The sequence below is a fragment of the Temnothorax curvispinosus genome, unplaced genomic scaffold (genome assembly GCF_003070985.1).
Source record: "Temnothorax curvispinosus isolate PA1 unplaced genomic scaffold, ASM307098v1 QBEX01009183.1, whole genome shotgun sequence".
Lineage (NCBI taxonomy): Eukaryota > Metazoa > Arthropoda > Insecta > Hymenoptera > Formicidae > Temnothorax > Temnothorax curvispinosus.
Window position 1 is genome coordinate 236871 of NW_020218963.1, and position 27587 is coordinate 264457.

General features: G+C 40.5%; 1 protein-coding gene across 4 annotated transcripts in view; it reads left to right on the forward strand.

The window, feature by feature from the left end:
- The window catches only part of LOC112458762 (poly(rC)-binding protein 2), a 124203-nt gene that overhangs the window by 90640 nt on the left and 5976 nt on the right, over positions 1 to 27587 (forward strand). For 2 of the 4 annotated variants that reach the window (XM_025022546.1, XM_025022545.1), the window contains 6 exons: positions 901 to 957; positions 1324 to 1722; positions 2325 to 2726; positions 9398 to 9494; positions 10192 to 10471; positions 13601 to 16357. In XM_025022546.1, coding sequence (XP_024878314.1) covers positions 901 to 957; positions 1324 to 1722; positions 2325 to 2726; positions 9398 to 9494; positions 10192 to 10471; positions 13601 to 13982 — 1617 coding nt within the window. In that variant the 3' untranslated portion in view covers positions 13983 to 16357. Of the gene's footprint in view, positions 1 to 900; positions 958 to 1323; positions 1723 to 2324; positions 2727 to 9397; positions 9495 to 10191; positions 10472 to 13600; positions 16358 to 17975 lie in introns of those variants that run through there. The other 2 variants (XM_025022548.1, XM_025022547.1) reach the window with 2 other exon arrangements.

Here is a 27587-nt window from a genome sequence, read left to right on the forward strand (position 1 = left end):
GCGATGACGCTTGTCCGATCGCGCTACCTTGGGCACGTCAATAGGAATTCACGACTGTCGCCGTCGTTGATTTGTTTACCGCTCGCGCGGAACGAACGGCGGAACTATGAAAGTGTATAAACCCTAATTAGGGTCAGCGTCGCGGCCCGTATTCACAAGTTTGCGACTTCGCGCTGGTGCACGAACACTGGCACGCGATTCCGTTCACGGGGATAAGATGTGCCGAAGTAGCATGCGAGCCTGTTTCAATACATGAAATTTTGATCCTCTTAAACCTGGGGACGATAAACCGATAGCGCGAGATATGCGAAACTCGTTAACGTCGTTAGGAACGTTGGCATTTCGTCCGGGAGACATCATCTAAGTTTAGAGAGCGCGCAAGAATATACCCGCGCTGTGGTTGCTACGGAAGTAACAGTGACGTCCGAGGTCAGACGGTATCAGGGTAGACGCGAAGTCTGAGTGGACATCAGCTACTTATGCGTACTAATTATAGGCTTGCGTGCCAATTTTGTCATATATCTCGCAGTTACTTCCTTTTATGCATAATGTACTGATGTAATCACAAAATGTGATGATATCAATATATTTAGTAAAATTGTGCATTAAATATCTGTTGACAAACGCGTTCAAAATATGTTCTATGATTATCATTATCGATTGATAACCGATATACAATTGTATTGTACCAATCATGTTTTTACGTTATAATAAATAATTAATATCACAATATCGCGCTATAACGTAACGTATTTTTATTTCATCGACAGAGTTAGTAACAATTCTGCATTATTCAGGGCATTAAGTAATTATGTGTACGTGCGTTTGTGTTATCGAGTTTAGTGTGTACTAAGATCTTAAAGACACGTAAACTAACGTAATATTCTTATTTTATTGCAGGAAGTCGGTAGCATTATCGGGAAAAAAGGAGAGATCGTCAAGAGGTTCCGTGAAGAAGTAAGTATCAATTCCTATTGCGAAATACACCTAAGTTTTTGACAATAAAAAAAGAGTTACGTGTAATCGCATCACGTATTACAAGATGCTATTCTACGTGAAAGCATGTAAATTATTATTAGTGCTTTACGATTGGTTCAGCTGTCAAGGACAGATTACATTTACATGTCTCTCTCTTAAGTTTGTTTTCTACTTTAATTATTATTTCACTAATACACACTAACTTGACCTCTCAGAATAGCCGGCATTGATTATCGAATATTGGAAGCTGAAAATAATTATATATATATAATATATATATATATCTATATACATATATACGAAGACCCATGATCGGTAATACTTTTTTCCGTTTACTTAACGTAGTCCGGCGCGAAAATCAATATCTCCGATGGTTCCTGCCCGGAACGGATAGTGACTGTCACCGGGCCGACGAACTCGATCTTCAAGGCGTTCACGCTGATATGCAAGAAGTTTGAGGAGTGGTGCTCCCAGTTCCACGACATTCAGGGTGGCGGTGCTGGAGGCGGTGGTGGTGTATCGAGGCCGCCCATCACACTCAGACTGATCGTGCCCGCTTCGCAATGCGGCTCCCTGATCGGCAAGGGTGGTTCCAAGATCAAAGAAATTCGGGAGGTTACTGGCGCCTCTATCCAAGTCGCTTCTGAGATGCTGCCTAATTCGACGGAACGTGCAGTAACCATATCCGGTACCAGCGAGGCGATCACGCAATGCATATATCATATCTGCTGCGTTATGCTAGAGGTACGTACCATTGTTTTGCGACCTCGCGACGGTCGATCTACGTCTCTTTGTTTCTAGTTCGCCCTTTGATACTTGACTTTATAGAAATTGTCGTCCGGAAAGACTATATAGCCGAAAGCAACTTACGTAATCGTAATCATTCATGAGCGTGCCATTGATTCCATTAAGTACGTTTATAGTTATTAATCTGCTGACAAATAGTAACTACACCAACATTCAAAACTTAAATGCGATATTTCGTACTATATTGATTTAATCTTAAAAGAATGATTGCACACGTTTAAACAATTTTACTGAATTATGATAAATGAGATTAACCTACTAAAGTCCAGAGTAAATGAGTATTAATAACAATTTTAATTACATTTTATTTTATTTTTTTTTTCATTATTTATAAATTTCTTCAGAGCGACGCGGTGTATGTATCTCTCGCTGCTGAAGTTTTCGGTCATGAAGCGACTCTCTCGTGGACTGAGTCATCATTTTTGGACTTTAATAGGATAAAAGGGCCATTTTTTTTTTATGATACCGCGGATGCTATACCAAATGTAACGGCTCGATCGGTGTATTCGCACTCGTGTGTGTGTTTCTTTCTGTTTCAGTCCCCTCCCAAAGGTGCCACGATCCCTTATCGCCCCAAACCCCAAGTCGGTGGGCCAGTGATCCTGGCTGGTGGGCAAGCCTACACCATCCAGGGTAATTACGCGGTGCCCGCCCACTCGGACGTAAGTACAGTATTACCATTGCCCGCGCCCGCTGCCGGGCACACCCCGCCCTCGCTGAATACCCAAACTTTGACGACCTCGCCCTTCGCGGCCCACCCCTCCTCGGCCTTCGCCGCTTCTCACGGGCACCCGCTCCTATCCACGGCCCATCTTACGGCCCCCCATCATCCTCTCCACCCGAGCCCCTTACACGCCAGCGTGGCAGGCCTCGCCGACCCCCTGCTGAAGAGTGGACACTTGCAGGCAGCCCTCCCGCCCGCACACCTCGTGGCAGACGCCGTAAGTCTTTTGTTTTTCGTGCTCCACCCTCTCCCATACCCTATTCTCGATCACCAACCTGGCTATCACCAGGGTAACAATATACATACGATGGATTTCCGTTCCACTTGTCCAAAAAATTGATACACCCTCCCGGTTCAATGTCTTTTCACTGTACATAATCTTTAATATATCCGACAAAACTTCAACTTTACCGGCAACCTCGGTAGATGATTCAAAGTTGGAATAATCGCGAAAAAAGAGACAGAGATGGCTTACGGAAAAACACAGTAATTTGTTTCTTTAGAAAACTAGATAATTCTAACTGAAAATATGAACATAGAGACATCTGAAAGGCCAATATTATCGCAGTTAAGTTGATATTTCTTATTCGTTTACAATATGTTTCAATATTTGCATTTATTATGTTTTTCTACATAGTAGTTGAGAAAGGAGAAATCACTTGCGCAACGAATCTACGCTTGTTCATGGTATTAGTGGGATTAATTTGCGGTTAAGTTAATGCGCAATCGGGAGGGTAGAAAGTTTTATAGATAAACGAATGGTCAAGCGTGCAGTTACTCGCTTGTTGCAACAGCGATTAAACACTGTGGCTTTCGTTATAAAGGCGAAAGAGCGCGGTAATTGTGAGAAATTTATAGATTAACGTGGAAGTCTTGATCTTTCCTGTGGCTTAGTTAGTTTTATTAAAATGAATGTACTGAATATGTATTGGCTGTAGTGAGCATGAACATTGTAAGTCGATTTAAGATTCAGTGATGGAACCTTTTGAACAATAATTCGAGGTACATTATGTATTACATTCGAAGCTAATACATGGTTTAGATAGCGCTGGTCACTGAACAACGGTAAACAATATATACTGATTTCAGTGTGACTCTGGATTCGAGATTATTTCAATTTTCGTCAAATGCCGTGGAAGCTTATAATATATTTATCAATATATTTCATTATTATCTAGGTCACTTGGTCTCCTCTCCCTCTTGAAACTCTTTACTGTCCTCTGTCTCCCTCCGCGTATATGCATCAATACCTTGGCTTTCTGCTTGATATCCCCGTACGGTCTTGAGCTTTCTGTCCAGGAATATTCGTGTCGCATATTCTGCAAGTTGGCTTCGATTGCGTGAAGATGCGATCGAAAGGATCCTGATGCACTATTAGCTCTGACCGTACATACCTTCAAAACCCTTATGTTTTCTTGTCGCGTGACTTCGACTGTAGCAACATCTGATTAGACATAACATGGTGGAACGAAATAAGGCATGCTGTAATTATATTTAATAGTAACTTCCAACGCGACTAGAATTTACTTTGCCACTTATTGTTAGTTGCTGTTGGAAGGTTTCTCATATCAAAAGTACGATATGTTTACGATCTTTTTTTTATTTATTTAAAAGAGAACATTTCTATGAATCACATTTTAATAATAGTGATTCAGAAGAAAGTTTGCCTTCTTTTACATTTTTAGAATGAGCAAATATCTTTTGGTGATTTTACGATATCAGCGAAGTCACGCGAGACTTGTGCCAGCTTTGCTTTATATGTGATCCGCACGTGCTGTTACGTGCATGCTTTTCTCTCTGGGTTACTTTTTTTCTAAGTCCTAGATAGACGTTCACTGACGCTTCTAACAAGCTCGACCTGAACCTGTGTACACGTGTCTTTTTTCGTAAGCTTGCGTTTGGTAGTGGGTTGATCACCTTAAAAATTGCTTGCCGTTTCTCACAGTGCATAGAGAAATTTTAAGATGCATGCTATGTTAAAAATGTGCAATTGTACGACGTAATATGAGTTCCGATACCAGGTTGAATTAACAAAACCTGTGTTAGTATGTTTGATTTTAATTATTATATTTACACACGATATATCTAGTTTGATTCTTGTCAATTCAGTTCCAATTTTGTTGAGATTAATATCTTTTTACTTTATTTTGATATTAGCAATTCACTGGTTCGCGACTTTTTTATTGGCGATGCAAGATCTCAAGTTTAAAGTATTCATCTACAACTTGGTATCTGAAGATTTTGGTCGTGCATTTAGCTACTGCATTTATATGGTTCCATTGATGATCGTATTGAACTACCAATTAGCTGTTTTTATTTTTTTATATATAATCTTACTTTTCTCTCCTATCGTTTACATCTATTTTTAGATGAGAAAAATACAGGATATTCACACATAGAGTTAATCGGTCTCTATAATATATATTCGGCACAGACATACTGCATCGAGCAGATAAATAGCCCAGTTTTCTCGATACGATCATCGTCCGAGAGCGGCAATTTGTGCGCTCTCTCGGAAGGAACTTGGAGGCGAAATGGGGACTTGTTCTGAGCCTCGCGCTGAACGATCGGGCCTGCTTAGCATGAATGCTTGCTCACGGGTCGCACAATGGATTCGTCATGGCTTGTCGTTGGATTCGGTCAGGGAGAGAGTGAGAGAGAGAGAGAGACGTATAGAAGGTCCCAGATGTTACCGCTACAAGTCTCCACGAACGGCTTGCGATCAATGAGGAGGCCAAAATCATCAAATAGCCGACGCTCTAATTCCGGGCTACTATGGTAGTGCTTTGAAAATCCACTCATCCGGCCGATCGATCGGCAGATGCCATGAAACGTCACCCTGATAAATGCCCGTATGATCAATCGGATCGTTCTCGTGACGCGATAGGAAATTTCATTGGTCGAGTACGCGCCATATCATTCTTTTAATTACGACAGTTTACTCTTTGCTACGTTTTTTTTTACATTATATTTATATGTATATGGTATAACTCATTGTCAGTTGGTAATTTAATTTAGTAAAAAGGTTGTTTTGTGTCTTCACATTTGGTTATCAATATCAGAATATCAGATTGTCGGATCTGGTTTCAATCTTCTGTCTTTTATGATGATTAAATAATTCTGATAAATTTCATACGCTTTGAAAATGTGAACGTAAATTAAATTTTACGCAAAATTACTCGCTTTCTATGTAGGTATTCCAATTCATTGATTTACATTGAAATGTGTTTATTTTCCGTGAAGTACTTTTTTAAATAGAAAATTTGTAATATTTAATCGAATCTTCTGCGCGACAAAACTTTCGAGATCGACCAAATGTTTTCATAAAGCATTATCAGGATGGCGTGTCGTCGTGTCTCACTTTCTGTCCTATCTTCTCTTTCTGTGCGCTCTTCAACGACCGACGTCCGACACGGAGCCCGACTTCCTCGAGTCCGATTTGCTACCCGGAAACGAAACGAACGAACACGAGATGCGCGATAAGGCGGAACGTGTCTATACCATAATACGTCCTATTATCCACAGATATATTGCGGCTTGACCAATTCTTTTATTTTTTTTCCTTGGTTTTGTTCTTTTTTTTTTCTTCTTTTTTTTTTCTTCCTTCCTTTCATCCTGTTTGATCTTTCTTATTGCCCGTTAACTTCGAGAGACGTGGCTGAAAGGGTGGGGTTGAAGCGGTAGAAGCGATGAAATAATTAATTACGACAAAATCACAAACGAACAAGGACATGCATGCGTGGCACGAAAAGAGGTAGATTACCTAGATATATTATTACTATTGCGCTTTATATCTACTTTCACGATCCCATCTTTAATACTTTCTCAGTCTGCTTGATGAACTCTCTTACGGCTTACAGTACACGGTTACTACTTCGCTTCTTCTCCTGATATACTGTCCGATTTTGTGTTTTTGTTTCTGTTTATCTCTATACGGTCTCACATAAGAAGTAATTCCCTGCTCTCCTCAAAAGTAACTTCCTTATCCAGTCACAACCAAACTTCTTTTAAGACTCGAGATCATAGGAAAAAACGTATTCAAGATTCTAATCTAATTCTCGCGTAATTGTTTCTAAATATTTATTTCTCGCTTCTTATATTGAACACAATTGTCCATCTTTTTGTTGAGTTTTTGTGGAATTTTAATTTAATTATATACTTTATATTGTGAATCACATTTAAAAGATTTTTTTGCCTTTAACAGATCTAAAATGATTTACAAGACTTATTCAGATTACGAAATTTCTGCAGATAACTAAAATTGTAGAAAAGGTTAAACATTATTTTTTATACTATGATGTACGTATCACAATTTTATCAAATATTTAGACAATAAAATAAACAATAAAAATAGTAATATATGAAATTTAAATTTAACATGCTATATTATTTAGGTAAAATATTTTTATTTCGAGTGTTTCAATTAAAATAAAAAATGCCTTTGAAAAATATTTTCTTTTAACTACTGAGTAAAATAAATTATTTATAACATGCCGACCTATTCAACATAGCAACCAATTGCATTTATTTATATTAAATTTGTAGACATTTGTTCAACTTCAACTTCGCGAGAAATAAAAAAGATAAGATACTTTTCGTACACACGCGGGCATAAATACATGTACACACATTTAATATCGTTCTTGTCGCGCTACGTTTTGTTCGTTTCTCCTCCTCCATCCTGAGTTGCTCATTGTCCTCTTGGCATTCTGTTTAGAACAGCATGGCTTCCGGCACTCTTTTAGCTAAGAGTCAGCGACGAGTTCGTGTAAGGGTGGGCTGCCCTGTACATTACCTTTCCACCATTTAAACACATTAGAGATCACGTCGGGACGGTTCGTCTATGAGAGGAGGCGTTTACATATTCGTGAATAGACCTTTAATACTTTTCAGATAATTTATCGACCGTAGACGATCCACACACACGCGCGCGCGCGCGCACACACACACACACTAGCCTCTTTTCTTGAATTTCCAGTTATTGAAAATATATGCGATTAAATAACTCAGCGGATATAGAATATTCTTCAGTTATATTTACAAAAATTTTGTGTATTATATATGTATATATAATACGTAGAATATGTGGATATACAAAATTTTTTAAGATAATATGTTGTATTAATGATGCTTTATATATATATATATATGCATCATCTTGATATACCTATATTAAAATTAAGATATATTTCATACAGTGCAACAGCGCTTAGAAACTTTGCACATAAGTTAGTTTAGATAACAACAGTGATATAAGGAATGAAGTATTATCATTCGTTAAGGACACGACATACATACATACATACATCCCATCCTTTCCGTCTACCTTTCATTTCATCCTTTTTAAAAATGAAGATAGAATATATCATTATTAGTAATTAGATACAATTTTTCTTCAAACATTTTGTATTTGCTTCAAACGATTAGCTCGTTTTAATGCTCACTAAATAATTATTGCAGTCACTCAAAGTAATTTACGACTAAAGTTAGAATATTTAGTTATTTCTTAATTATATTATATTTTAATAGTAACTGCAACATGTCGTTAATAGGGTCGTAGTGGATTATACTTGATGAAATGCGATAAAATCTTTTTCGATGCAAGTAAAATGATGCTAAATCATTCATGTAAGTATTTGTAATTGTAATGTGGAAACGGTAGATGCGAAGAGAATTGCTGCGTTACATTTCGCGTGATTTAACGGTATCACGAGAGTACAAGGATACACACATCCTTCTTCTCTCCGTGCTCATTCGTTCTCTCTTTCTGTAATTTCTGAACGCCCCTTCCTCATCAAGCTATCCCTAAGTAATTTCTACCACGATTTTCGAAGTAACGCAACGCGACAGTTTATCTTATCAGCGGCCGTTCCGTGTTCCGTTTATCATCCCAGAGCAACGGGATATATCACTCTTTATCAATTTAATGCATTTCTGAGGCATGCGAGATTTTGTTTCTGCGATTAATGCGTGGAATGTAGACTGCTTAAGGCGGCGACTGGTAAACGGTGGTTTTACTCACTTCAATTTCCGTATACGTTGTGACGTCAGAAGCGGGATGGAGGGATTCTTCGACGAATTATGCTGTTGTAAAAAAAAAACTAAAATTTAAAATGATATTTCCAAACTAGATCGGGTATAGTCACAGCAGGGCCTGGACTTCAAAACGCTTGAAAATCGAGCGACGGAATTCTTACAAGCGTTTGAACTGAAGCTTAGTAACTACCTTCTCTTAAATATTGATTGTTGCTAGGATGTCTTCTTGTTTTTTCCAATCTCGTTCTATTCTATAATAGTTCCTGTATTGGATTAAGAATTTATTACCATGGGAAGATAACATATATGCCAAGATGAACTTTAACGATCAATCAAATCTTCCCGCCTAAGAGAAGTAAAAATAATCGTCGTTAAAACCTTATCTGTTTGCTATATTAAAATTTTTGCTCTGGGTCGATAAGTGTAATTGAAAACGGTACGCTCGAATGGCCATCGTAGTGCCCGTTATGAGGAAGCCGTCGGACCGGTCTCAGGAAGTCGGGACGAGGCGTTGATCACGTGTACGTCACGAGGGGATGAGTCCGGGATAGTCGAATTGAATCGTCGATTGCGTGCGGAAGATATCCCCGTTCCCCCTTCTCACATAGAACCGAACGTTCTCTCTCAGCGAGGCTGCCCCTGAGCTAAGAGTTCTTGCTCGCAATCGGAGATCCTCGAGCGTGATGCGCGAGGTGGCGAACATGTTTCAGGCATACATAGATATACTTCTCGGTGTCGTCGTAAACCCCAAACTCCTCTTAAGCACACCCCAAGTGATTGTCCGACGCCCGCGGACCCCTACCCCCCCCTTCTCCAATTTCTGAACGATGGATCTCTTCGTCGTTGTTGCAGATGGGCAAACTGGGTAGCAATCCTTTGGCTGGACTGGCAGCCTTAGGCCTCGGGGGTCTCGCCACACCGGCGAATACGGGTGGTCTTAACCCAGCAGGTAAGTCAATACATGTCTTCGAGAAATCCATAAATTGGCAAGTATCTTGTCGATGTTATTCTTCTATCTCGCTTTATCTTCATTGTGGTATGTAATCATGTGATGTCGAGTGGTATTTATCTGTCGATCATTGGGATTGCAAAAAAGCAAATTTACGTATTACGATGATTTTCTTACGATTGATTATTTTCTCATCTATTTCGATATTTTTTATAATTAACCGCAATTGATTAAGCAATTGGATGCGTAGTAATATCTGTTGAAATACAAATTTCAACATCGTCAATTTCAAAACTATGTTGATAGTCAATATTTATGGTATCGCAATAAATTCTTCCTGTATGAACAAACTTGTAAGATCTACACTAAAACAGGTTCGTATATGCCGCAATGAGAAGTTATATAAATTTATCTATGAACTGTTTCCACAAACATTAGTTAAGGTTTATTGGAGTTCTAGAGCAGAACTAGAGGAAAAGAGGCAGAGGAAATAACGATAGTATCAGTTAAACCGGAATTAAACTTCAATGCAACTAATTTATCGGGAGCAGCCTTATACAAACGTATTTCTTCCGTTTGCCTCATCGATTATCTAATTCTGTAAAAGGGCAACTTTTTTCTGTACTTTTCAATTAACGACTATGCTGAGATTCGGGAAAGAACTTTTCTAATATTTGCGCAATTGATGGTCGCGTAGCGTTAGCCGCATTGGCTGGAAGCCAGCTACGTACGAGCAACACGAACAGACAGCAACCGGCGGCGAACAATCAGACGCATGAGATGACCGTGCCAAATGAGTTGATCGGTTGCATCATCGGGAAGGGCGGTACCAAGATCGCCGAGATCCGTCAGATCTCCGGCGCCATGATCCGAATCAGCAATTGCGAGGAGAGGGAGGGCGGAGCAACGGACCGCACGATCACCATAACCGGGAACCCGGACGCCGTGGCGTTGGCACAGTATCTCATCAATATGAGGTGAGTACCACACGGCCTGTTACCACCATTTCCCCTTCAGGCCCATCAGATCGAAGGTCAACCTTCGGACCGACAGGAAGTCATTCCGAGATGTTCGTCCAAGGTTCGGCTTTCGATGTGTCACCGAATTCCATTTTCAATAGAAAGCAGTCGAACTCGTCCCGGCTACGTTTTGCAGTGGATCGCGATGCATTTCCCCTTGATCTCTCTTTTTATTTATTTATTTCTCTTTTCCCCGCATCTCTGCCGACACCGCCCGCCAAATTGGTGCGCGTCTCGCCGGCGTAGAGTGATTTCTTGTTGACCCTACCCACGATCGAGATCCGCCGATTCGCCTGTTTGTGCTACTCGTTCCTCACACAACCTGCTGCCTCACTTAACTTTGATGTCTTCTTAATGGTGAGACTATGTAAGGGATAGTCGAATCGGCACTCCCCGCGATAACTCCCATCATCATTGTTACCACACTTGCTCACGACAACCCGCGTACAGATGACTTTCGTCGACATTTTCCTATGCCCATTAAGCTGCCGTATAAATGTTGCAAGCTATAAGTAAATTTAAATAAAATTGAAGATAAAGTTTTAAGAACGTCAACAGAATATGCTTAATGATACGTTATTCGTATAAGGGGGATGGTTTTAAGACCATATATGTATATATTTCGTTTCTCCCCAATAGATTTGCAGTTTAAATGAGCAAAATGTTAATGTTGACATTAGAGAAGATTTATTCGATGTTTTTGAAAGGAGTACAATTGGCATTAGGAAAAAAAGTCGTCTCTACTGCGTGTCGCCGCGAGAAATGTTATGAAAGAGGTGGCATTACGCTGAGAAAGATACCGCTGCGGAATGGGCGTGTGTAGTCTATTGACAGGGCAACATAACGGTAATTTATCGCGAAAGAGTCTCTGGTTGAGATAATGGAAAAGATTCGTCGTCGCGTAACGCCACCTCAGTTTACAGCGAAACAGGTCGTACGTAGTCGTAAGGTAAAGATGCGAGGAGAAGACGTCGCATCGACGGCCATGATCGAGCCACCAGCGTTCACGTATGCAGATGGAAGACACCGACGACGGTCGTGAGACGGAAGAGGATCTTAATCCTTTATTTCCAGGTCCTGTCTTCCAGGTCCAGTACCCCGAGTATCCTGCAGAACACAACTCCGCTCAACATCTGTTCCCATTGTCGCTGGCTGTCCTTTCAAGCAAATAAACTACCGACTGAAAGACATAATGAAAAGATGTACGAGGACTGTCGCTCCGTTAGTGACAATCAATTCCCGAACAGTCCCAAACAAACGTATCACAGTTCCTCCTTTCGATTCGGTTTTTTAATGACACAAATTTCTTTCTAGTTTGACAGGCTCCCGGTAATGGACGATCAGCTTATAACATTTACGCTTATAATTCTGTTTTATCATTCAACTCGGCTCGCGGAAAAGAAAGAAAGATAACGATACATTTTGCCTTTGGAGCGAGTATTTTTCTGACATTTCACAGAAGAACGTTGCGTAAACGTCGCGTCTTTATTTGCGCGATAAATGTGAAGGGTTTCCCTCGTCCTTGCCAGGAACCTTCACCGTAGCATCTTTACATTTTAGTTATATGCTTTCATCGCTGTTGTTGCCATCGCTTAATGTTCATTGGTCGGTGTCGAAGATCTGTTACTATTTATTTATTTTTTTTTTCCAATTATGCTATGGAACTAATCTACTTCCGTCATAGCGACATTAGAATGGTGAACGGTACTAACGTAGTCGTCGACGAGATTCGAGGACGACAGACAAAAGTCGGCACAAGTTCGCGCCACACGTAAGATCCCACCAGCATCAAGCCAAGTACAATTTAAACACGCGAATCGACACACTTTTTACACGTTACACCCTCACTTTATAATTATAATCCATTATATTTTATTCCAGATTGCCACTCACATTTTACTACTGCATATAAATAGCGCAATGCCGTTATATATATTTATCATCTCGAAATACTTCTGTATTTTGCCCGTTAACTTTGTCATCGTGTTTATTACGTATCGTGTATCCCCGGCACTCCCGTCGGCCGCGGGTCTGCGCTCTGCCATTTATCTAATTCCGACTTCTCGTTCAGACCATGTAGGCTTAAAAGTCGATCATCGATCATTCATCGTCGCGATTAGACGAATATCCCGTGATCTCAAATGTAGTGCAACTTGTGGCAGAACGCATACCCGTTGTGCCTGGTTTACTTTGATTTCTGCCTTCTCTATAAGCCACGAGGCAAATGGCTCGTTCTACCGACGTACCGTGGAGACCACCTGCCCTTTCCGTTCGCGCAAACTACGAATGACGCGATTCATGAAAATTATTGAGGGAGATGTCCCTCAACGGGGTCTCCCGTCTGTACAACGAACCACGAGCCCGTTACACCTAGAAAACAATCGCATCGTATCGTTCGCAAATCTACTTATTAGTGGTGGATGTGACATTTGTTTTTGTAGGAATTTGTATTCTGAAAGAGTAGACTAGCGAACGCGTGTTTTTCTTCCTCTTCTTCGTGTGCATCCTCCACTACCGCGCTCCTTACGATCAGGACGCATTTCGACCGACTTCGTGTTCGGCGTCTCACTCTCCACGGGCAAGGTTGACCCGCACTCGTCAGCGAGTCAGCCTATGTCCGGTATGAGTGTCCGCGAACATTCAGTAGGGTCTAAATGCGATCTGACGCGATCAAGACTTTTTCCCCCCCACGAACCACGTAGCCGGTGTACGTGATAATCATGCTCCACAGAGCACCTCTGACGTAACTCTCTAAGCCTACAACTTGTGATTTAGTTTCTTCTTTTCTGATGGTTCCTTTCTTCTTTCATGTATATTTTTTTTCACACCGTTTTGCGTTCGCCGCGGCAGCTACCACTATTATTATTACTACTACTGCTACGTCTACTACTTCTACTACTCCTACTGCTACTACTACTACTACTACTACTACTACTACTACTACTATAACTATTGCTACTATACTTTACTGTTCTCTTTACTTTTATCATCCCTTATGTTATTTTTTTTTTTTTAATCTCTTTGACACACTGTTTTACGAGGAACGTTCCCGCCCTCACCTTTTTACATTTTGTGTCTTTTCCCCAGTGTCGAACTGCAGAAAGCTAACCTAGAGGCCCAAAATACCCAAACCCCTGGCAGCGGTACCACTCCCGGAGCATCCGGGGCCAGTGCTTCCCCCTCTACCACCACTACCACTGCCTCTCCCTTGGCCAGCGCCATCCCCTTGGCTCAGCTGCTAAGCAAGCCAGGCGCCCTCAACGCCCTATCTAGCCTCACCGCCCTCGGCGGACTCACGGAATTGCTAGGTGGTGCTGCTGGCGCAGCTGCATCCGCGCTACCGGTCCAGACTACCGGCGTGCACCGATCGCACAAGACCTTTACGCCGAGGCTCCGTAGCCCGGGCGCACCAGGCCCGACCGACAGCGGCAAGTTCAAGTCCGAGCGTACCAAGTACAATCCGTACTGAATGAACGGACAAGCGACGGGATGATAACGATGATGTTACAGGGGGAATACTACACATACACACAAACACATACATCTACTACTACTACACTTATAGCGTACACATGTGTAATACACCGAAGTAAAGTGCGTACGGACGCCAGGGTAGCGAGTATGAAGACTTGGCGAAGGATCGACTCGTTGTTTTTTTTTGTTACTAAATGATTGTTGAGATGGGCACGATTGTGAGCACGATTGTCGAAATGCATGAAGCCGAGGAGAAAGATGATCCTCGATCGTACAAGGGATTACCTTCAGCCGATCGACGACTGATCTTAGAAAGAAGAAATTTCTCTCGGAAAGATGAAACATTTTTGAATCATTTTTTCGGAGGTAACTGCTTTGCTTGCCCATGTTCGCTCACTTCCTCTTAAGAATCACTGTGTGGAAACATTTTGTAGGATTTTTATTTGTTTTTGATGTATTATCTTTAGCTGAGGAAAAGGAAAAGAGAGATTGGAGCGTTTGGAATCTTTTGTGTTATTAAACCGTATGATCCGATGCTAAGTCTTAGAAACAACACATATACTATCGTGACACGCCCTCCGAGATCGGGATGTTTCGACGCTATCGTGTAAAGACTGATTGTGTGATGTAATGAAGTGGCGGAAATCATTAATGATAAATTCTCTTGAGATCCCTTACAGCTAACGACATGAAGCTTTAGTCATATGTTTGCGTTTCATTCTCTACGAGCGATTTCGGATAGGCTCGGAGGACGCGATCGCTCATGCACCGTCGCAAGACAGCCTTTTTTTTATATAAGTATAAATATATATATATATATAATTACATTATAATTATTATTGTAATTATTATTATTACAATATTATGGATTATAATTAATTACTGTTTGAAGCAAAAATCCTTATTATAGTATAGCTATTCCGATGTGATTTTTTTTTCTCGTAGTAGATAGGAATTCTATCAATAGAAGAGAGTTTTTCGCGCGCGCGTGGATGAATATGTGTGTTGAGGAGAAAGAGAAGGAAAGTGCGTGAGAGAATTCGTCTTTGAATCATGTGTTTATCAGTCTTTGTAATAAATCGCGTTGGAAATGCACTACCTATGTCATAATCATGTAACGTGCTTTAGATGACTTTTGCGGTCTTCTTTCTTACGAAAAACGATTCGTAACCGAGCGATCGAGGAGTTCGCGAAGAATGCGAATACGGTGAATTTTGAAGCATTATAATCGACCATCGCAATATGAAATAATCAATCAAGCTATACACATAGTGTGTTGTTGTAATAACGGTAATAAACTTAATCCTTATACATCTGCACGCGAGACAACTAGACGTCTGCATGGGATCGCGTGTAAATTATGTTTTTTGTGAAATTAAACTAATAAAACACGTATATACACACACAGAAGACACGATTAGATTTCTAATTCCACGGTAATTCGAGCGTTTTTTTGATCTACTGTTTTGTAAGTGATTGAAAAACGTGGTTTCGAGATCGTCTGGCCGCGGAGGAACGTTTGATCGGTTAGATCTAAGTCTAACGCAATCGCAGAAAAAAAGGGGAGAGGACAGTTTGGACAGATGTTCGAGATGTTTCATCGCTTGGATAAAGACGATTGATAATGGAAATCACCAGATAAGTGTTTGTGTGCTCAATCTTCTAGTTCATAGCGAGTATTTGCAAGTAGCGACCGATCGGGCGTAGGACATAACAATTCGGTTATCCCGAGTACTGACCTTATCGCGAGCGTGGCCATGGTTTATCGGAACGCGCGGTAATCGCACGAGGAATCAGTCCCGTTCGCAGAAAAATCTATTCCGATCGGATCAACCGTCGCCATGATCGCGAAATATCTTCATTGCGGTTTTTTTTTATTTTTTTTTAGATTGCATGGTCTCTCGGTCCATTTCTTTCTCGAGACAATAAATAAAATCACGCCCAGGACTCTAAGCTAAGGACTGTTTACGATGAAAGAAATGAGAAAATCGCGAGGATAATGCATTAGAAAGTACACACAGCCCTATCATGTAGGTATATCAAGTAAAGCGATGCGCATAACGGTGATAAATCGGGGAAACAATATGAAACCATTGGACGCAATTTAAAAAAATACTCGCGATATTTAACGAGAACATAGAATTTCTTCGCATTTGAAATAAATATCTGATAAGGGAAGCCATTGCTGTACCTGGTATTCCTGCATCGTGCATAGAATCATGTAGGCAGATAATCTTCAGCTGTACATTAGTCTGTAACGATATCGCAGAACTTACATGCTTAACAGACTTTAGCCACCCTGTATCATCTTGTTAAATAAAGCTAGGCGTGTTTAATACAGTAAGAGAAATACAATACCAAATAAAAACAGCTCTAGCGTTCCTGCGAGTGAGGTCCCGCAATGCATTGGTTCGCAGGAATGATGTACATGACCGTGTTCGACAATGCGAAAAATTTGTTTCTCGACGACTGTTTTTTGCATAGCAGGCTAACACGTTTCTTTTATTTGAACGGTCTCCAATATATTGCGCGACCACCTTTACGGCACCTGAACGTTTTATTACCACCTTTTCGCGATGTCTTTGCGTTAATCTTTCGGTGATTTACTAAATCAGTATAATTGAAGGAAGAATTAAATGAAAGAGATGTATATACCACTCGGTTTATTATACTTTAATCAGGGATGACTCTGCATATGAAGATATCTCAATTTGTTACGAGAATGCGACATGGCTTCTTCCATCGTTTTGTTACTTTAACTTTAACATTAATAACAGTTACATTTCAAGCAAAATTTGACATTTTGTTTTTTACTAAATTTTTCTCGATTCTTGTTAACGCGAGTACTTTTTGCTGTCAAACCACGTGTACATAATTTGACCGTATTTTAGTACATTTAGAGCCGTGCATTCGTCTTTTGTACATTTATATCAATCACGGCAAACGTTGGATTCGGATCAGGATCGGTTACTTTTAACGCTCAATGTACGCTAAGAAATACGGTCTATTGAAATCCGTATATACATATGTACTATGTTTCACCAATGTATACATAAGTGTTAAGCGTTAAGTGTTAAACCAAGATCGGAGAGAAACTCGTACAGAGAGAGAGAGAGAGAGAGATTTAGATAAAAAGGACGAAAGAGAGAGAAAGTGAGAGAGAGAGAGAGAGAGAAAAAGAGAAGATGTATCCATCCAACCAACTTGACCCAGGCTCCTGACCGTTTTTGGTAAGCACCATCCGTTCCTTCGTAGTCCTGTTAATCGACTTATCCTGTTGGCTGCGAAGTTCTCATTTACTACGTTTCTCAGTTCTCTATTTTTGTTTTTACTTTCCAATTCAGTCGTTGCTCAATTTTTTTTTTTTAATACCAGATATGTACCAATCATCTAAATCCTTCCGAGCTCGCGAGAAATCCTCGAGAAGAAGTACGTATCGCGTGATAAAATTTCTATAGACCATCTCCGGAGTCGCGCGGTAACATTGTTGCTCTACCATCCTAAGCGGATGTAGTAATAGCCTTGTTTTGCAGGTACGACACAGATCTCGAGCATCTGTGATAACGCTCTGGCTGATGGTTCGTACAAAATTCGTAGACCGGGCATGCAAACTATAAGAGACACGCGAGTTTTATATACGGGATACGGCTCACGGAGAGCCACTAGATTCGCGTTGTATTCTACTTTTGCGTCGCATGCTGCAATATCTTTATTCGGACGAAAAGATGAGGTCAATCAGCTTCATTAGTCTTTTCCTCCGAAGCTGAGAATGTGTTCGGGATTTTGTCTCGGTTCTCGCCTTGAGGGCACGAGGGAAGAGTTAGGAGAATTGCTTGAAAATTTTCAAGCGCGAACATATATTCCACGAAGTGGACCGATTTTTGTGATAGAGATCATTCGAACTCTCCCCTCGTCCTCGTCGGGGCGAAAACACGACCGGCAGAAATGAACCTTGCTGTTTCTCACGACGCGATCGATTGTGTTTCAGGATATCGATGGAGACGTCGGGGGTGCCTATGCCCGCGTATCACTTCATCCCGCCGGACCACATTGTGAAATCGCCCATCCACTAAATGTGGAGAGCCGTCGTGGTCGTTGTCGTCGTCGAAAAGGACGCGGAGCATCGCGGAAGCGCGCGAAGCTGTCAGTGGCATATGGGGCTGGGCCACACACTGTGTTCAGCTTGCAAATCGATACACTTGCAAAAAGAAACAAAACACATGACAGTGAGAAAGGGACAGAGAGAGAGAGAGAGAAAGAGCGAGAGAGAGAGAGAGAGAGAGAGAAAGAAAAAAAGAGAGAGAGCGAAAGAGAAAGAGACACACACAATAAGTACTCACTAGGACACTCGCACGTATTCAGAAAAGGAGTCTACTTGTGCGCGCTTTAAATAAGACCGTGTACGTTAAAATCGAACATATTCTAATAAGACCACAGATATACGTAAAAAGAATGCGTACACACACATACATACACATAATATGCAACACACATACATGCACACGCGACAGCCTGAGGGGGAGTTAAACGTACATGGAGAAATATGATGAAGATACGCACGCGCGTACACAGACACACTTGAGTGTACAAAACTGTACAAAAGTTATTTAAACAAAAGAACAAAAAAAAATAATGATGCACGCCGCAGCCGCGAGCTGTTGCCGATTGGTAAAGGGAACAAGCCAAAGATATGTTAGTTTTCATTTTTATATTTAAACGAAAAAAAATGATGACGCGAGACGGGAGAGAAATACGGGAGAGAATTATTATTAATTATATTACTACGAACGATGATGCTAAATAAAAATAATATTAGGCCGGTTGTTAGCGTTTTTTCTATTGCATACGGTTTTCGCGACCGGTTCGCGAGCTTGGTTACTTCATTCGGAAGAGAAGCGGCGTTGCGCGACGGAAGTGCAGCTGGTATCACGAGACCATTGTTCGGCTAAATTGTTGGTAGTCGAAGAGCTCGAAGCGAGTACTTTTTACTTTCCGGTAAAATTGCAATTTTATTCAAATATAGAGACTGTAAATTTAATGGGAATTAAATATCATTATTTGCAGCCACTCTTAAGAAACGGCGATATCTACGGGCATATATGAATTGTAACGAGAGAAGAAAGTCTAAATTGCTTGACGCAGATATCACCGATATTTAATTTAAGTTCTCAAACAAATGCGCTAATAAAAGTTGCACATATTTTTCATTTGTCTTAGGATGGGAATGTTTCGAGTCTGCGCTTCTCGACCTTCGACCTCTTCGACTGATTATTTCGAGGTGCGCGTCTTGTTTCCCTAATGATCGAGACATTTCGGAAGGTGTCTCCGGGTGACTTGGAGGATTAAAAACTGAATCTCGTATATATAGAGTACATCGATCTCGATATCACGCGTGACCTGTCGGCATCGGGGGAAGATGGGACGTGTGTCGGACATCTCGATTACGTGGTCTCTTGTCCCACATATCTTTCTCGACCGCGTAATCGAACGTCAACCCGATTCACGTCTCGCGCACCGATTTCGGTCGCGTGATCTCTCTCGCGCGCACCCTATATGATCCCGATCCTCAATCACGTGGTCTCACGCGGTCCCGTCAGCGCATCCGCGGCCAATTTTCCCGTGGCCGCGAGGTCAACGGCCAGAAATAACCAAGTTCACGAGTGACATCATCGCGATTAACTGTCGTGCGCGCGGGAGCGCCGAGGGAAAGTAAGATAATTGATCGCGCGCGGTGAAAATTTTACGTAGTTGCGTAGCTTTTGCATGTGAATCTTGGATTCCAAAATTGTCGGTAAAAGCTTTTCTTTTTTTTTTAAAGGGGGGGAAGTAAAGAAAAAGTGGAAAAAAGAGAAAAAAAACGACTGCGGACGTTCGCACCGTCGATCGCTCGGCGCTCCCCTCGCCGGGAGCGCGGAGGGAACGAGCGGGTAGCCGCGTCCTAGTGCATCCTCGGTATCGTCCTCGACGCGAGACTCCTGGGGCACCTTCGGCCCCTCCGTCGCGGCGATCTTTGTAAGTCGAGAGTGTCGAACACCCGGCCGGGGGCGATGCCGAGCGCGCGCTTCTGTTGAAGGAACAAATGAAATTATTACGTGGAATATATATAAATAATGATATATATTATATATATATACACATAATATATATATTTATTATACGCGATAAAGATAATTAGAGAAGAGATAAATAGCGATGAAAAGGTGCGAGCTCAAGCCCAGACTCGACCAGACTCGAGACATCCTTTCCTTTCTTCATCATCCACTTCAAGCTTCCCATTGACGATTTCAACCCCTCCTCCCCATATCGGAATTTGGTCCCACACTTGCGGTTTGGTTCGCGAATTTCAAGGATCGCATAACGACGATATTTATCTTTTTATCAATTTTAAATATACTATACATTCTTCTTTCGTACGTACGTTTCTTCATTACGTTTCTTTATCGACTCTTCGTTCGCGTGTTATTTTATAGTCGTTACGATATTGATATTTAATAAAATTATTACTTTATTCGGAAGAAAAATGCGCGCGCACGCGCGCGCAGCATTGTGCAACGTCTTTTTGAGATTGTTTTATTCTAGTAAACTTTATTTATGTACTAGTCTGTACACAACGTGCGAAATAATCGTATTTCGAGATTTCTTGTTGGATATTTTATATTTGTGTCTAGTTTTGTCTCAATCTATATTAAGAGACGAGTTAAATTAAAGGAATTATTATTATTATTATTAAAAACGGGGCTTTAGAATTGCTGAAATATATAATAGCTATATGTAACTAGTTTTTGAATTTCGTTGTAATATCACGTTAACGCCAATGTAATTGGCTGTGGCGCGGACGATTTACACCTTGCGACTTGTATCCTGCACCGATAACTTCCATTATGTGCCAAACGTAAATTAAAATTTGGGGGGAAAAAAGGAAAAAAAAAACATTTGCTAGAAAATGTTACGTCTGTGCTTCCGGTGTCAGCTCAATTAATAATCGGTGGTCTTCGCGCGTACGTATCACTTTTATACATCCTACCCACGTTGTATGAACGTGCTCTTAATTTTAATATGTAAATTAATCCTTCCAAAAGAAAAAAGGGTAACATTGATAGTTGTATTGACTCCAATTTTATGTTTGTGTATATAACTGAACGACATTGTGGGTCAGTTTTGTGATATATATATTTTTTGTCTCGTCTTGTTTTTATTGAAAATATTTTGCGGTGCTCGCTTCTTTTCGATGCGCATTGTAAATATGTTTTCACGTTGTACATATTTTTATTAATCTCGGAGCATCTTGTTTATACGATGGCTTTTTAGTCGGGAATGTATATCAACATCTCGCATCGACATCTGCGATTTCACCTTATTTATTACATCAACGTATCTTTTCATTTTGATCGCAACACGCGCCTCACCATTTCGTTTGCCGAATGAATAAGTTGCTAACGGCTCCTCCGTGGAAAACACGAAAAATTGCGTAAAATTCAGTTGTGTCGTTCAATGTGGGATTCATAAATAATTTAACGAGTTTGGAGTTAATTTTAATCTTGGTAACGTATCTCTCGCCAACCATCTAATCCATACGTTAAATGGGTATTTTAAAACTTTTTTTTTAACTAGAAAGTTCTTTTGTCAAAATCTTTCAACTGCTGAAGATTCTGAAAAGACTAGTCAAAGCCCCAAAATCAATATTTCATTAAGTTGACGTCAAGAGACGTAGTTATTCAACCATATTTTACGACACAATCTGTATACATCTCGCAAGAAAAAAAAGAGTCCGAATGGATTCAATGCGTTTTTTTTAATTTGCTGGACAAACTTTAGATTGTGATTGGTACGATCGATCGCGAGAGTCCGTTGATGACTCATTAAATTATGTTTGAAAAATTTAATCCTGTTATTTATAATTATTTATATACATGACATTTGTGGAAAATTATTTTTGTTATTATACACTTCGAAGAAGAAAAAAAAAGAACAAAGAAAAAGTATTTCTCTCTTTTCTCATCGCGGCAACAAGGCACTCCTCTCAACATCTCCTCCTCTTCACCCTCGCTAACGCCCTTGCTCCCCCATTCTCCACCGATAGGTAGACAATGATGGCGTACAGTAGTAATTATATAAGAGAAAAAAAAACGGCAAAACATGAGACGAGCAACGGCATCGAGCAACAAGTAGTCTCTGCTAAAAAGTCGATAAAAAAAAGATGAAAATAACAATTAGTGAGAGACGCTGTATGATTGTGTATATCAACAATAAATAATTGCTGTGATTAGAATCGATTATATTAGTAAGTAGTTAAGGATCAATTTTTAAGGCACTTCGCGGAGAGAGAGAGAGGGAGAGAGAGAGAGAGAGAAAGTAAAAGAGAAGGAGTACTTATTAATATATGATAGAGAAAGAGATGGGAAAAGGAAGAAAGAGTGTATGTGAGTGTACATATGATCGTTTACGAGTGCGAAAGAGACAGAGAGGAGAAAGAGAGAGAGAGAGAGAGAGAGAGAGACGCGACAAGAGGATAGGGGAGATTTTTAGGATCCACTTTATAGGCGACTGAAGTATGTACGTGCGCGCGTGCGTATAAACCCTCTCGACAGAGGTATTATTCGTATCCAATCGCTAGGAGCGTGGAAAATCCTCAAATCATTCTCTGATATTAAAATCAGATTAAAGAGAAAGGAAAACGGGCCGTTAAACGGAAAAAGGCGAAAAGACGATTGCTGCGCGCGTTTACGTTTTAAGATAAATCCATGATCTCTTCCCACTCGAACTCTGTGTCTCTTGACTAAATCCTTTCAGTACCGGAATCAGATGTAAAAATTCGATCTATCTTTTTTATTCCATTTTATCCACTTTTAGAACCCTCGGGGGAATATTTTATATTTGTAAACGTGTATTACTCTATGTAGGTTAAAGATATTATTTAATATCCATGTACGCGGAGTGTCGATGCTAAAAGCTGACGCCACTTGGCGGGTACTGGAAGGGTCAGGAATGCAGAATTTGCACAGAAATATCGTTGCAAAAGCGAGGATCGAAGTGGACGAGAGGCGAAGAAACTTCGATGACCTTTCCAAGTGCGTCGAGTGCGGAAGAACCACGTTTCTCTTATCCGCGCACAAAAGAACACGGCAGTAAAATGGTGACCACCAGCTACACGCTTAGGCTACCCTCCATAGGCTTCGAATGCATCTTCACGAAGTATACATGACGTATACTTTCCCCTTTAACGATAATTTCGAAACTTATATCGCTACGGACCACGACGACCTACTCTTAACGAACGTACAATTCAAAGTGATAAGACGGAGACATTCTAATTTTTATTATCAATCTCGCTTCGCGGAAATAGTAATGGAAGATTACGTTTTGTGTTAAAAAAAAAAGACGCCGTTGCGCGTGACGTTTGTATCCAAAACGCGTGCTTACAAGAAGAGAAAGAGTTGGAATTCAAACTGTCTTGTTGTCTTTTATCATTGTTCTTCATACACGTGGTCTTCTAAATTTCAACGATAGTTTCTGAAAAGTTTTACATTTTCGTGAGCATCGTAAGATAGCGTTTATAAAAAATGATTCTAATAGTTTACTATGGTGCAGGCTAAGCGTCAAGAGCAATAAGTACGTAGTGATATTCCTCGTAAGGAACGTATACGACATGGACATAAAAATCAAGCAGTTTTGAATACGGACGCGTGTGATAATTTGTTAATTATAATAATTATAATATAATAATTATGAGAAGCTCTCTACGCGATAATGACGAGTAAATGGGATTAAAGATTGAATGAGATAAAAGTTGAAAATTCTTCGGAACTTTAGGGATCCGATGAAACGGAAAATTGTTCCAGAGAATTATGTAAAGTCGGAAATAACTAATTTTCTGCTTATTAGGAAAGTTACCAGGAAAGACTGAAATCGATCCGCGAGAGCGTTATCTTAATTGAAAATCCCATTCGCTCTTCAAACTGGCTCACTTGGCATTATTATAAGTAATTAAAGGACGGCGCGACTCGAGGATGCTTAATTGAAAGATGTCCCTCTCGTTTGGGAGCCAAGGAACAGTAGCAGCGCAGACGAGAAGAGCCTAGAAATAATTTTGTAAAGATTTCAAACTGTTTATTCGCTACTGTGTTAAAATTTTAATACTGGGATTTACTTTGCCTTATTTTGCAAAGATTTAATTTTGTTTGATGTGTACAGAGTAATTATGGGCTTGTGAACATTTATCGAGAGTTATTACAATCCCTTGTAAAAAAAAAGCTTCTACAGAGTTTGGAAGTGAAGTACTTGTCGGGATCGGAAAGTAATAAGATCGGGTACTTGAAGCTTCCATCTGCTATTCCATTTGCAAGTGAGCGGCCGGTTAAGGCGATTCTGTTGTAGCTGATGGTTTTCTCGTTACCGCTTCCAAATTCACCTACCATCTGAAGATGTCCCTTTGTCGCACTGACATATTCCAGAAGCATATCCAATGACACATATGACTAGGCTACGAATAATTAATATCTCTTTTGCTCCGAATAAGCTAGCCTGTATTTATCCGGCGTGATCCATCATTCAGAAATCGATTACGTGTACATTTCGGAGCACCTTTATATAGGCACTTCGATTCAATCGACTCTCTGTAGCTTCTAGTGATTGTTAAGATATCGTCTATCGCGTGTTCGCGAAAAAAAAAATATCGGAGAGACAAAAACAGGTATCTACGGAGGAGTAATCTCTAAGAGCGATCAACGAGGATTAGGACACGTTAAATTATATTCCCCCCTCCCCCTTCCCCCTAAGATCTGTTGCACCAACGATAGTTAGCACTAACCGCAGTTAACGATATAATGCTTTCTGTATTATAGATAGGGATGTGTTCTCGGCAGAAACGAGAAATATCTAAAATATCTAAAATGTTAGTTTAGTCAGAGCTATCTGTGCTGTTGGCTAAAAGTCATTTACATGTAAGAAAGCTTTGCGTTTGTACAACGGTTAGACCTAACTCCGGAGCAACTGACGCTGACCAATATATTTCAACGAGGACGCGGTTATTTTCGCGCGGAATCGGAATCGTGGTGAGCGGAAGGAAGGAAGGAAAGAAGAAAGAAAGTAGCGCGATCGTTGAAAAGTCCCGGGTACGTACGCTCCTTTCCCCTCATTACGTTAAGGTGCATACACGAGCTAGTGAAGAAAAAAAAAAAAGATCAGCGGCAAAACGCTAATCGCAGAGAGCGGGCACGGGGAACCCGACTCACCCTTCGGACACAGTGGTGTTAAGGAAGAACGGGGAAAAAAAAGTAAAGCGGGCTTAAGAGAGAAGAGCAAATGTCAGCATCCATCGCGATCATATCGTTGTGGCGTAGAGCAATCTGTTAGTGCAGGGGCCTTATCCTTATTGCGTGGGTCCCACCGAGGATTGTCGCGCGATTGCGCGTGCGCGTACGGGCCGTGTGTTTCGCCGAAGATTATAAGCCGGATTATTGTAAGATATCGAGCTCGAGTCAGATACAAGTACAAATCGGTGGAAGGTATCTGCCTTTACAAGATTTTCAAGGTACGTCTTGCGCGTCGGTTTTCGGAACAAACGGCTCGTGTCTACGGAAATGAGTTACGAAGAGCCGTCGATAACTCGGGAGAGAAAGCGTCGCGTATCTATCTCTTGATGTTCGGAAAGCCATTTCTGCGGTGCTTCAAGGACGGAACGTCCGCGGCAATTCTCGTCAGGGACCTAACATTACCGTAACGCAAGGCAATCAGCTAAGAAATAAACTTAGTTTTTATAGAATATTGAATCGCGCCCTTCCTTCGGCGGGGCGTGGAATTTTAAAGGGCAAAGCCCCTTCCTTCCTCGCGAAAGGAAAAATGGGGCGATTGTTTGTGACCACTTGACGCCGCATTGTCGCGCGATTAGAGGACGAGTCAGACGACAGACAGATTATTCTGATCAACTGCTGTAATGTTAAAATATGCTGCAGCTTTTCGAAATTGTACTGTTACCAGCTACGTGTGACACAGCGGGAAAGAATCTCGAGGGCGAAAACGACTATGTTAGCATAGCACGTGGCATAAAATAAAACATACAAAAATATACGACGAAAATACGGAACAAGCGACGCTGTGATTGCAGCATTTTGCTGTATTCATGAAATAATATTTTATTCTAAAAGCAGCAACACCATAAATGATTCCTAACGATTTATGAATTTCTAAACAGTCAATTGCTATTCGCTGTTTGAAAGTAAAATTAGAATATGCGATTGCTATTCATGATAATCAGCGTTCCACGGTGTAATCAGAAAATCTTCGTACGCGAAGCTAATTGATGCTTCGATTTCAGACAATGGTCTGTCGTCTACGCGGTCCTGATATCGCGATTTTTCCCTGAATAAATTAAGATGAATTAAAAATCGAGCGCACGTAGTCGACATAATAAGGACTGTCGACCATAGAGCCAAAAGGGTCACCACTTGATTACGCGATTTAGGTGCCAAAAATCGATTGTGAAAACTCGTCGCCGAGCGGCTCAATTTTGTGCCAAGCTAACACAAATTGCGAGCAGTATAACACGTGTGCCAAATCGCTGTTATTAATCACTCCTGTTTCGGGTAGGAAATCCCCCCTGACGACTTCACGAACGTCGACGAGATACGCTCGTTTGCACTTGTAAGTTTCTTTTTCTTTTCAACGCTGTGTTCTTGTTAATCTTGTTAATAGGTTTGCACGTGAGTTAAAAGAAATTAATGTAGCTGCGGGCATATATTTTGTTACACTAAGTTAGTGAAGATTTCTACGTAGAAGATGGTCGCGACGAAACAATTAAATACGTTTTAGACAATCATGAAATATTAGTGATATTTTTATAACTTGATCTGTTTTTTATTATCAATATCTTAGAAAATTGCAATGACTGAATTCCTAACGTGAGGTATAAATGTCGTTAGGTAAAACCATTTCTTCTCGCTACTCTTCTATTCTTCCAGTTCGTCCTGAATTTGTAAATCTTGTAAAAAAATATTATACAGAAAATTATAATTATTAATATAAATATATAATTATTATTAAATGCATATTGTTTAAAATTTTAAAATAATGGTTTTGATTTTTCAACTCTAGTTGCACCGTAATGCGAATATTGCGCCTAAATCGCTGCGAAACCGCAAAAAATGGCAATCTCGTCGAATCGAAACGTCAGGATGGGAAATGAATTACATTTTCTTGGCAACTCGAATGTATGTAAATTAAAAGTTGCACTCTAGCCAGATAACGCGGCAAGACGCCGAAGTTAGAGAAAAAAAATACGATATTACAATTTTGCGCGGGAAGCTCTCAGTTTCTGCACTTGCAATACATTGAAAACAATGACTCGCGTTATCTCGTGGAGATTAAACGGAGTCATTTCGCTCTCCTCTCATTAACGTAATTACCTCCTACCGTGTATTTCTTCTTCTTTCTACTCTTTTTTTTCTCTTTAGCATTATCGATTAAACTTTCAACAATCTGTTGTTCAATCTGCAATAGATTGTTACCAAGGCAGAAAAAGTCTGATTCTAAAGACAAAATGATCTTACAACTTATCGTGAGGGTGTTCCTTTTTTACGAAAACGTAAGTCATATCAATTATCGA